Source organism: Acyrthosiphon pisum, chromosome A1 (genome assembly GCF_005508785.2).
Source record: "Acyrthosiphon pisum isolate AL4f chromosome A1, pea_aphid_22Mar2018_4r6ur, whole genome shotgun sequence".
Lineage (NCBI taxonomy): Eukaryota > Metazoa > Arthropoda > Insecta > Hemiptera > Aphididae > Acyrthosiphon > Acyrthosiphon pisum.
In genome coordinates, this window is record NC_042494.1 from 129991762 (window position 1) to 130005764 (window position 14003).

General features: G+C 30.7%; 1 protein-coding gene across 1 annotated transcript in view; it reads right to left on the minus strand.

The window, feature by feature from the left end:
• LOC100159096 (progestin and adipoQ receptor family member 3) overlaps positions 1 to 13140 on the minus strand; it is a 39677-nt gene extending 26537 nt beyond the window's left edge. The window contains exon 1 of the mRNA XM_029488319.1: positions 12552 to 13140. Coding sequence (XP_029344179.1) covers positions 12552 to 12665 — 114 coding nt within the window. The 5' untranslated portion in view covers positions 12666 to 13140. The remainder of the gene's footprint in view (positions 1 to 12551) is intronic.
• Between the last annotated feature and the right edge of the window lie 863 nt (positions 13141 to 14003).

Genomic DNA, 14003 nt, shown 5'->3' on the forward strand with positions numbered 1-14003 from the left:
TAAGCTACACACCCTCCAATTCTCAAGGAGTATATTAATATCACTTTTATTGAAAATGGTCCAGTAGTTTTGAGTATTCATTTCGGATAAACTAACACTTGTAATCAACATTCTGTAACCTATATATAGGGTTATCGTTGGTTATAGCAGCTCATAAAAGTTGAAATATAGGCTCTGATCTGGACAATTATTTTAATTATAGTTATTTTATTTCACCAACAACTAGCCCAACAATTGGACTAGCTTTTAAAATCGGAGATGGTCAAATTCCCACCTTTAACCCCCACCCCCCTCAAATGATGCCACTGACTTTAGGCACGGAGGACGAAAATCATTAGGTAAACGACTCGTCTAGTCAAACGACCTGCAGCACGTTGTCGTCACTCGTCGTGATTAACATTACTTATTAGTTATTAATAATTAATACTATAGTAATGACTAAAGACCGGATTCCCGTGCAATTGCATCTTTTTATAGCGTGTTCTAAATTCAATAGAAACAAGCTACAAATCCAAATCAAGAGATGTAGATTAATTTAAAGAAAGTTTTATGTTGCACAAAATTGCACGTTTTTGGGTTTTTGCACAAAATTGCACGTTTCGGGATTTTTTTTATAAAAATGTACTTTTGTACAAATATTTTTGTATTTTTGTATTATTTTTATCGTTGCTATATTATATTGTTATACAAAGTATTGGACTTTTATATCTAACAATATAATAATTATATATATATAACGATATAATACGAAGTAATTAAGATAATGACTAAGGTACTACGATAGTCGATAGATTATCGATTACATATACACTATACAGTATACACATACAGTACTACAGTCTATCCGCAGCCGTCGTAGTCAACTCGTGTTTTATACAATTTTGTAGTTAATTATTACTTGATATTATTTAATTTAAAATGCAGAAAATTAGTAGTAGCCATTGTTCTAAAATAAAGTGTTGGATCGAAAAATATCCAGAATTGAAAACAGAAGGCAAAATTATATTTTGCACGTCGTGCAATAAGGCTATTGGTTGTGAACGTAAATCACAAGTTGATGCACACTGTAATTCAAGTACGTACCTACGGTAACATTAATTTTCTGCTGTAATCAATAATTATTAATTTTTTTTTCATTGTTTTTGTTGTTATTAGATGTGCATCAAGAAATGACTGCTGCTAAAAAAAATAAGCGTAATCCGGTACAAATGTTAATACCTGAAACCACCTCAGCCATAGCTAGTCGAAATGAATTTTTAACAGACATGTGTTATGCCTTGGTAGCCACAAATATTCCTTTCAATAAACTTCAGTCGACCCCATTTAAAAATTTTTTACAAAAATATGTTTATCAGAATATTCCAGATGAGAGTACGTTACGAAAAAATTACTTAAAAATATGTTTTGAATCTACTCTTACAAAAATACGGGAAAAATTAACTAACAATTTAATTTACATTATGGTAGACGAAACGACTGATTCTAGAGGGCTGTATATTTGTTGTTTAATTGTTGGGATACTTCATTCAGAAATAATGCCTACTTCATTCCTGATTTCTTGCAAAGAATTGAAAAAAAACAATTATGAAACGGTTTCTCGATTTGTGAATGATAGTTTAATGGAATTTTTTGGAGACACGTTATTTCAAGACAAAATTCTGCTGTTTATTAGCGATGCGGTGCCATATATGATAAAAACTGGAGGAGCATTAAAAATATTTTATTCTAATATGATTCATATAACTTGTGTTGCCCATGGCTTAAACCGTGTGGCCGAAAAAGTTAGAGACATTTTCCCGGGTGTAAATAAACTGGTAAATAATGGAAAAAAAATGTTTCTAAAAGCACCTCATCGTATTACTGCTTATAAAAATTTTATGGACTGTCGCCTTCCTCCAGAACCTGTAATAACAAGGTGGGGAACATGGTTAGAAGCTGCTTTGTTTTACTCTGAAAATTTCAGTAAATTTAAAGAATTGGTATCTAATATAGAAGACTATATTAGATAATAGTAATGACTAATGAGTAATTATACAAATCTTTCAACTCCGTGTGGTTTTATTTTGTCGCCATTAATTTATTATTTTAAATTTCGATTTGTTAATATTTAGGTTTTGTTTTGATGAGCGTCACGTACCGAAGAGTGGTATTACGCAAAACGCCGAGTTTGCATTCAAAATTTTCCAATATGTATTCAATACACGATCGACATTGAAAGCTATATGCAGGATTATTTTTTCAGACGTTGAGTACTGAATAGCTTACGAAATATTTTGGAACAAGGTACCTCCACCTACTATATTATATTATATGTCTATATGCATGTACCTTGTGGCCTGTTCCAAAATATATAGGTACACGCAGTACATTTTAGGTGACATATATTATTTGGATAGAAGCGATGATTACAAATGAATAACATAATAATATTATTGGAATAATAATTTTAGTATAGTTTACCTATAATATACCAATATCAGTTTTTCGTTAATAGTACCTACTGTTCAAAACTCTTCGAAATTAAATATAAATACTATTTTTTTGAAATTGATATATTTTACTACAAATAGAAAAAAATGTAATCAATTTTAAAATATTATATCCCCGCGACTTTAATTGGACCTTGAATAGTTGTACAATGCCATATATATGTATTGAATATTATAGGCTTCATAGTCATACATAATTTAAAATATACCTAATATTATCTTAAACATTATAATTAATCGATTATGATAAAGTGTGAAATAAACGTACTTACCTACAATTTTTTCTATCTATTTACACTGTAATAATTATAACTATAATAATAATTATCGCGATAACCTTAGACTTAATTTAATAACATTATTGTTTGTTGTTTGTATTGAGCTTAAATGCGTATTTTTTTGGTATAATTACTAAATAATTTTTGATTTCAGATATCAGCTTTTTTTGGTGCTTGGTAAAGCAGACTTGGTACAAGTACTTCTTCTTGTGTTGTCAGTCAACACCTTCGACATACCATACAATTAATGCGTTTTACATATTCATGCGTGCTTCAGAAATTATGCAAATACGTTTTACTGCCAGTATCATAGAAATTAAACTTATAATTCCAAGTATAGGTTGTTATATGTCAATTGATTTTTTTCTCACTAGATCGATTAATAAATATAAAGTGTCGGTTCGAATTGCGAGTAGGTAAGGTCATAAACCAAATACATGTTAAATTATTCAACGACGCATTATTCAAATTTACAGTCTGTGGTATACTATAGATGTATTAAATAAAATTGTAAACCACACGAATACAAGATATAGTTGATTAAAGTGTACTTTTTTCACCAAATAAAACCATAACATCTCAAATAATTAAATATTTTTTATACACATACAGAATATTATAAAATTGACCTCCAGAACACTTCCTGCAACTAAATATTCAGGAAAGACTAATTCGAAAGAATGGTAGATAATACTAGAATATTTAGTAGTGGTTTACATGATATTCATTATAATGCTACGTTTTGGTGTAGGTACTGTAATTATAATTCAACTCGGGTAGATACCTCTATATTAAGGAACTTCCCGATCTTATTCATTAGTAAATTGTAATCTGTTTTACGTCATCAAGTCCATCCGTTGTAGGTATGCAGTGCCATAGCGTTGTGCCGTCTGTTTACATTAAGTATACATTAAGTACAATAAATTATAGATTTAAAAAAATACACACTATATCTTTAATATTAAATAAATTCAAACAACGTTCTGCATATAACCAACTTATAGAATGTATAATTACTGATGTCGTGTAATTAAAAATTACACGCTCGAGAAGTCGAATAGTGCGGAAATGAGTTTTGCAAAATGCTGCAAGTAAATATAAATAACAAAATTCTAGTTAGTTTATTTTTATACAAATAAAACTAACAGAATTTTAACTTTTAAGCTTAATACCATCGTTCCAAGGTGAGTTTCCCTGGCACCACAATATTTAAAAATCTAAATTTTTTCCTGAATTAAACTAATTAAACTAATTTGGTGAGATTTTGGGTGCCGGAGAAACGTTTTCCTGGCACCCGTAGAGGGAAATTGGTTTTTCCCAGGGAAATCTTTTGGTACAAATTATGAAATTAGTGGTACAAATTGGTACATATTATGGTACAATTAATGGTGCAGGAAAAATGTGGATTTTTAAACATTGCGGTGCCAGAGGAACTCACCTATCGTTCCATATTATATTGTGCAGCCCCGCACTATAGGGGTATTCTCCACTCGTGAGTCCTGATCCGATTCCTCGTCAAATTTACTTATTGTACTTATTAGGTATATTCAATTGAACAGATTGTAAATATGTCATATGATATTATATTTAAAAAAAAAATCATCATTATATTATATCTTATTATCTACTGTTTTCTTCATACAAAATATCGACAACCCGTTCATATTAAGTTGCGAAACAGGTACCTAATCATCATCACCTGTTTGAATACCACCTATATCCTACCTATTTACGATGTTTAAAAATTAAATGTGCAAATATAATATTTATACGCGTTTTTAAGCGGATTCCGTGAATTTATTAATTTATAGGTATGTATTATTAGTTATTATTGCGTGTTATATTATTACATACAGTATCATATATTATAGATTTTCGTCATCGTCACACGGTCAGTTTACTTAAAAAAGTCTGATATTAGGAGATGACAATATTTTTATTATTAATTACGTGAAAGTCAAAACCATTAATGTGGTGTACCATGTAAAAAATACAGTCGCGACTAAATACGCCTGTCGTTTATATAATATATTATAATAAATTATAATATACATAGGTAAATATATATACACACTCGCACTAAAATTTGAAACGTTTTGTAGATCGATCGCGATCGATATTATATTATTATTGTGGCACCAAAAACCAAAGTATTTAAAATCAGTCATGTAAAGATATGCACCAATTTATTTATAATTTATACACGTATTAAATTTCGGTTCATCTATCGACCCGCGACGAAAACGAATTTTGGTGTTTTGTAGTGGAACAACGATGATTAGTTTTTTCGTAATTAGTGTATAATAGGTACTTTTATATGATATAATACGTGTTGAGTACGAATATGCGCTTCGTATTAATAAATTGTGTTCTTGATTATTTGTAAATAATTTGAAAAGTATTAATCATCCCGCAGTTTTCGTACACCATTCGTATATTTGTATTACCTCAAAACGTTTTGAAAATTCCGGTCGTTGTCTTGCTGTTTATCTTTTTATTATTAACGCCTAATAGCAACAATAGACATATTTCGACGTAGAACAATAGATCGGAGGTTATCGGATAATTCCTCGGCATGTTTATAATATACCTATATTGTAGTGTATACAATATAGTATATACATTGCATCAACAGTCAATCCCTCCTTTTATTTTCATGACGTAGGTACGAACCGCAAACAAATCAATAATCGAATAAACAAACAATAAACAAAATACATTTATTGAAAGTAAAATGATCAGTATAGGAGCTTCATCCTAGGTAAATATCAAACTCAAACTCGTATAATTATAGTTACATAAAAATTGCAATAGTTAAACAATGATGAACAACACAGCAAATAATATAATATACATCAATAACAATAATATTACGTGCTATATAATATATATTAGATTGTTACCTAAACCCAGAACCCTATACATTATTTTACAAACCACATTACGTCATTGAGATACACACGTGGGAGGAGTCGATTTTTAAGGGTTTCATCGCCTTTGTGTGAAAACAACTCAAATTACATATCCTACTCACATCACACTTAACACACAACCGCATGAGCTAATTGTTTTTGTGACCACGAACAATATTATTTCCCTTTTTTCATCAAGAATTTATATAGTTATCAATTACAGCAGTAGATACAAAATTCCACGTTCAACCAAAACCAGAAAATTGGTCGAAATGTTCAAATCCATTAACAAAATGTTTATCGATGAAACTCTGTATCAAATATAATTGCATAATAATTAGAGTACCTATATAGGTTATCTACTGTAATAGTTTTACATCGCATAAAAATTCAATTTGGCCACAAAACGTTTAGATAGCTGTTGCAGAGTGCCAGAGCATTTACATTATAGTCACTGCAGGTAATAACATACTAAATACATTTTTTATAATTGTTGTAAGTACATATTTTGTACGTCATTTATGTTATTAAGTTATTTGTAATCGTACTTATATTATTAGGTACATAGCTCGTCGATCCAATTCTCGTTACCGCGTGGAGGTTATCGTGCGGCATATTATTTATCGCCATTCACGCGTAGGTATTTCGTGTATAGTTGTTGGCTATTTTATGAAAGCATGAAATTTATATAATGACATTTTAAATTATATCTGAAATGTATGTTAAACGTATAATGTGCCAATGTGGTATGCTTTTGGTTTAGTGACCAAAACCGTTCACTGCAGACATCTGCTGCATCCGGCTCCATCGGCAGCACATTTCTATTGTACAGTCGGCTTTAAAATTTTCGAGATTTCATATTAAAAATAAAAAAAATCGTATAACTAAACGTTCAACGTCATATGGATTGAATGTAAAGGCTTCAAAAATAATTGTCTCAGTACCTATATACTACAGGTATAATACAGGTAGCTGCGGTGGAATCTCGCGCAAATAAGAATCACATTTAGTTTAGAAAGCATAACTATTGTAAAGTGCGCACACTGGACAAATTCTAATAATACAATGTCAACTACAAGCGATTTTCAACACTGAGCACACAGATTGACCTCAATATTCACAGCCGATACAATTTTTTAATTTAGGTAGGTATAGCCATATAGGTGTACTTTTTAATTTTAATTCATAATATTATACTATTGTTATATTTATAATTTATATACAAGACAACCTGTATTGGTATATACTCAATGACACACGTGCAGTATATTATATTATTATGAATTGATTTTATATCATTGTTTATTATTATATATAGGTAGTTACCAACTCTTGTGTTATTGCCGACGACTGTTGTAACGGTAAACTATACCTAAATTTGTAAATATGAATAAAAAAACATAGGTAGGTACCTACTACTGGTACTTATACTGGAATTATATATATATATACATCAATGTCCGCCGTGGCCATGGATCCACAGAAAAATTTTCTCGGCTCTCGTAATTGTTTTTTAGGAGTTTAAGTACATAATATATATTAATATTCATGTGTAAAATAAGTGAAAATGCTTGAAACTTTTCACCGGTATTGATGCTACTGATTCTTCTAGCATCTCTTTTAATATTTATATACATAGATATATATTTTAAAAGATGACAATTCAAGACCTGTCGGTATGTCTACATTTTGAATAGATTTGAAGATACTATAATTTGAGATATTACGAAAAAACACCTATTCGAGTCTATATAATATTGCAGAATATGTTTTAAGTACGCTTTTTAAATGTATTTTCTTTTCTTGAAAATATCAATATTGTGTTCTACTGTTGACGATTATTTGTTTGTTCAAATATTACACAGAGGAATTTCTAGGATCTCAAGGTCAAGGCCTCTAAATTATCTAAAAGGTATATTTAGGCTTCACGATCCTCAGTCATGTTTTGTACGCGAATGATAATATTATACATATATCGTGTGTTATATACTTATATACATCACATATCGATGGTCGTCTGTAACATACCGCTCAGATACTTTTAACCTAGACCTATTATATAATATTGCTGCAGAAGACATCTTACACATACATAAGTGCGTAATAAATGCGCCATGAACCTATATAGTGGCCAGTGCCGGGTGGTGTTCATTTGGTACATAATTTACAGAATCGTAATACTTTGTATATGAAATTCTTAAATAATATTCTTCTTTGGCATTAGTTCTCCCAGGAAACTGTACACATCCATGATTCTCGACGATAGTCATACTTTATTATTCTCTTACTTTTTTAATAGGTCATTATTCACATTCGCATTCGATGTGTATCGTGTCCTAATTATGACATAATTAACCGTTGGAGCGAACTGGTCCGTGATGCGAGGAGAGAAAAAAATATGATTCGGGACAAATCTTTAAAATAATAAATATATGTTTAAAATATTATAACCCTTAGGCCTCGTGGGTTTCGTAAAGAAGAAAAAAAACGTAAATAAAATTATGTAATAATAATATAATGGCACGTGTATAATAGTTTTAAAGACAATTATTATTGTTACATTTGTGAAATAATTTACAACATAACTACGATCTATTGGACGTTTTCGACCGAAATCAATCAGCAACAACACATATATAGAGGTATATAGAAATATACAGGTATTAATAGGTATAATATTTATTACTATAAAATATAAAAATATATACCGTTTATATAAATATAGGTCACATGTATAGCACTCTTATCCCGCCTATATATAATCATAGTAATAGTTTAGGTACCTAATATGTACAAGTATTTTTCGTATCGTAAAGCATAATATAATTATAATTATAAAACTCGCTGCAGCATATTATGTTTATAGTGTATACCTATTATTATATATTATAAACAAGTAAATTAAAATATATATTGCATGTGTACAAATTGTGTTTGGTATATTATATTATAATTTATAATTAATAATTATCGTGGCACGTCAATATAATACTATCGGATTCATGTGAATATTATAGGTATAACAGCGTTTGTTTAGTCAATTTCGATTATTTTAAATATTAGTGCGTGGGTGGTAGGTATACAATATATTATGTAATGTGCAGCAACGACCATAATATAGTAGAATAACAATATAATATAATATATTCTATATATATGCCTACCTAATAGTAAACAAATACTATTTGTGTGTTATAACATATCGTATAAATGAACTAGCTGATTTGTATTTTCAATAAATATATTTGTACAAAATGTATGTACCATATTTCTTCTAATTATAATATTAAATATTAATACAATATGTAACGAATTTCAACTATTTAGATTGACAAAAAAAAAAACTTTTTCGTATGCTAAAAAATCAATGTGTGAGCTAGATAGCAGGATTAGGTTATTTTCATTAATTGTATAACGCTAACATTAATTATAATACCTACTTCGTTAAAATATGCAGTTTATACAATTATAACTTATATATATTATATTATATACTTATACGTCGAAATAATGCAATTTATATATATATTTAATAAATATGCATATAAGAATAATAAAATAACCATTGATTGTTGGTTACCAAACGGCTACGGTATCCGAGAACAAAAAATCATTTATAATAATTATAATTATTTATACTTAGCATATAAAATTTAAAAAAAACATTAGGTAACACATTTTTAACCTTACACCTTTCGAGAGAGTACTAAGTATGTATGAAGTGAGAAGGAATTTGTATTGTCAAAAACGGGAGCCGTTTGGGAATAAATAATTGACGTATTTGTACATTGGGAATAGTTAGTAAATTTACACTTTTCTAAAACGGGAGCCTGTAAATGTGCTAAAACCTATATTTTTACCCCCCCCCCCCCCCTAGACAATGGAAAATTTGTTGAATTTATTTTTGTATAAATATTATGCTACTACATATTCAACATTTCCCCTTATATCCCGACTCCCGAGTCTAATATAATTATATCCCAATAATGTCCCCAATGATAAGAACGAACTCGGCCTTCACGCAGTACATAATATAATTCGTAGGTATAACATGTCACAATCATATTATTATTTGTCCTGTCCCGTGCCCCACTGCAATAATATTATAATTTATATTATACACATAAGTTGGCTTATTTATAATATTATATTTAATAATAATAATATTTGTATTATAGGTATGCTCTTCGGCATCTGATAGATATAGTCATATTACAGTATATAATATTCGAGAGCATTATAAGCCCCGAGGACGCACGCCAATCAGTATTATATAGGTATATCATAGATATTATATATATGTGCGACCTCGCAGATGAATATTGGGGCCTGCGGAGACGTACGTTTTGTGCATACGATGTGATGAAAAAACGCTGAAGAAACTATAAAGTGTTTCTGTGATGCAAGTCAACATTTTTAGCCAAAAAATATACGGATTTAATCCCTTATTATGTTAGGTTTGGTTAAGCTCGGCTGGTATAGTACATATTATTCTTTTACAATAGTTACATAAACGGCTGTATGAACTACTTTACAATGCGACTTTTTTAGACTTTCAAAACATAATACATAGTATGATACCTACTTCTAAGTTCTAATTATTGTGATTATTTGTGAAAATTTTTAATAAACTAAAATAGATCGACGTTTTGAAGTTAAAAATTATAAAATATGTACAATGTATTTGATTACCGATACACTGCAATGGTATATAAAAGCGCACATTGCTGTTTACTTTTAAAATTTTACTTAAAAATTATGATGTAATATATATAATAAAATCCAGTGTAAAAATAATACATTTAATAATTATTATTACATCATTATATTTACTTACTAATATAGAACAAAAAAAAAAACAAAAAACTGTGACTGAGCGGTATTTTTTTCTGACAAAAAGTTGTTATGATACATAAAGTATTGCCAAATTAACGAAAATAATAGGTACAACAACCAAAAAATTGGAAAGATTATATTATATACGGAAAGGGGAACAACAGGGGGTTGTTTGTGAAACAACTAAGTGAGGTTATTGCGATAAAAAATTTAAAAAAACTATCGCTCGTGTTTGCCCTATTGGTTTTATATACATTGAGTTATTAGTCACCAGATCTGCATAATTTGTATAATATTTACGTGTACATTTTAATAAATTATTATGGCGTAAAAAAACAACCGAAAATATACGTTTCCTATCCATATGATTACGTATATGACGTCACGTGGATTACCTTATATATATATCAATCATATTATATTAAGTTTTACTTACAACGCATAAAAAAGAAATAATCAAGAAATAATTTGGAAATAAGACATAAAATAGGTAGTAACAATATAATATTATTGCCTTCCTCCGTCAATCATCTCGTAACTACAAAATATATTAGGTATATAACAATAATTTAAAAAAACCGTTGGTAAACATTTGTGTTTGTAAGTATGATGCTATAATATAATAATCCTATCAAACTGTAAATAATAAATTTAGTAATTCTGTACAATTTCATTACTGCTGTTCCTTTCAATAAGGATTTGGAAAACCTATATGAGCATGAATTTGGCGAAGTGTTTAAATTTGGCGTGGATGAAAGTTTCCTGCAGTTCATTTTAGCAGAGATTTTATTTTCAAACAACCAGTAGCAACGTATAGTACCCCAAAAAAACAAAAATAATTTTTTAGTATATTTTCAGTGTTTAGGTACCTACCTAAATATATCGAGTGTACATTCTTATACCTAGCGTTTAAGTTACCTGCAGGCTGCAGGTCGATACTTACAACCATTAGCTGGCGCGTTTTTTAAGCATACGATATACCTATACAGCCGTCAATATTTTCTTCGTTTATCGATCTCGTAACTAATTCATTATCAAACGTCCAACGCATATATTTAAAAGAATATATAATCAAATATTATCAATTCATGTATAGGTTCAACGGTTTAATATTTTAAATGCATATACTCGACTAACCTATATTATAATACGAATCTACATAACATTATGCAGATGTCGAACTATGCAGATATCGCGACGGTGCCATTTCCGCAATTACTATTTTTTCCGACGATTTTAATTGTACCTTTGATTGTGCCTTATCCTGCAGAGTTTTAAGAAAGAAAATAAAGGTTTAAGTTAGCGAATTAATTTCCAATTTTTAAAACATATTTTTTATTCGTCACTCTAGCGTGTTTATCTTTTTAGTATTTAATTTTTTTTCTGTAATCATATAGAGTTGTTACTTGTTGAGATGAGTAGGAATCGTTTTTATTTTTAGTTTTCGACACGCAAGGTATGTTCTAAAAATTATTAATTTCTTATTGACTATTGAAATACTTAATGATTGAATTCATGTTTACATTAAAATGTAAGTACCTATAAACATTGGAAATAGCTTTACCTAAAGGTCATATTACAATCGTCAAAAATGGCATAGACAAACTCGCCCAATCCAACAGAAACCGGTAAATTCGGAAAAAAATTGTCCTGCACGTATATGTAACGGCTTATGAATAATCACGATGTGTATACCTATATGTATACAAGTATAATATATCTAATATTAGTACAACCAGCCCACCAGGATTTTATATGAGCAGAGGTCCAAGAACTACAATTAATCTATTATTAGGTAACGTAATATAAACAATATTTTGCACAATAAACATGTCAACTATCCAAACAATCAAAAAATGCAACACATAGAAATAATCAAAATTCTTGATCGTTGATTAATTTTATATTTGACACGCACCAAGTGGGAGGGGGGGATCCGGAGTCCTTCCCCTTCGGCGCTCCACCGGTAGGTAAAATAATATTGTATAATATAATTAATGTATAAGGACTATGTTAATACGATGGTGGATACTGACCTTTAACTGGCTGTTGGTCCTCTGGTGCACTGCGGGCGGAGAAGCCATGTACCCCTCCACGGTCATGGACTCCTTGGCGAAAACGCAACAGTCTGCCGAAGTGGAATCCATCATGATTTCGACGCGGGAGATTTCAATACCTAGCTGATATTATCGTAAGGGTGCACGATCTGGCTCGGGGGCTACGCGGTCGGCGCACTCGCGACTTGGAAAACCGCCCGTGTATTCGCGGAAACCCAATAATAATATCAATCAAACGCACCCTCTCAACACTTTTCCCGTCGCTGTACCACACACGGTGTTCGGCGTACACGATCGACGATCGTACGCGATATTACGCGGCGTATACAATACCGATGGTAATATTATATTTTATATTATAACGATCGTCTGCTGCAGTATAGAACCACAGCAATACGATATCGTACGATATTATTTTTACGCGCGCGTACCTATCGTGCTCGTAGTCGTCGTCGTCTTACGCGAATCCTGTATATAATATATATGGCTCTGTGCGACGTGTCGCGCGAGTAAAGCTGCGACTGCTCTGCGACGGGCACCTGTTGCGACTGTTGCGGCTATAATAATAATTCATCGTGCCGAATGTTGCGGTAGTGCGTATGGAATTATTATTATTATTATTATTAAAGCAGTCAGTAAGAAAACCGGTACCGATATAGTAAAAAATCACGCCATCGCCGACCACCACCACTCCGCTACCGTCATCGCTCGAGCGTACTTGGAACAAAAATAATAACAATAATAATAATAATAATTTAATATTATGTACATGTATATAATAATACGCGAGTATAGAGGTATACATTATGTACCCATACGTATATATTATAATAATAATATTTTGTGCTGCGATAATAACGCGTATAATAATAATTGTAAATACGTCGTCCGTCGTCTTGCCCGTCAAAGTGGTGGAACGTTCGTTCACCTTGACGTCGTCGACGTTCGTATTATTTCGTAACTAGCTCGTGTACACGCTCGACGGCATGTGTTCTGATGACGACGTGTAGGATGGACGCACGTTGTGTCTTAGTTTGTACTTTGTTAACACGTAATGTATATTAGTTATAATACGTGCTTAATAGGGAAGTACTAGATTACTAGCCTGGAGGGGCTCAGTTCCCCAAAATTAATTATTCTTTGAAATTACATACATATATGATAATATCAAATTCCAAATGAATAAACTAAAACTTGAATTTATTTAGAAAAAACTTTATTTTACTGCAGTTATATAACCGTTAAAAGTTACAACATCTGCATGGAATCCGATCGATGCATATTGCTATATTATTTGCTACGAAGTGATTAAAGTATTATCTAGTGGTCGGGACGCTACTGTTTTTTTGTAGCACGCTAACGCTACTGCTACTTCCCCCAAAAAGTAGCTCGCTATCGCTAAAGTTACATTTTTTTTAATGTAGTGCGCTA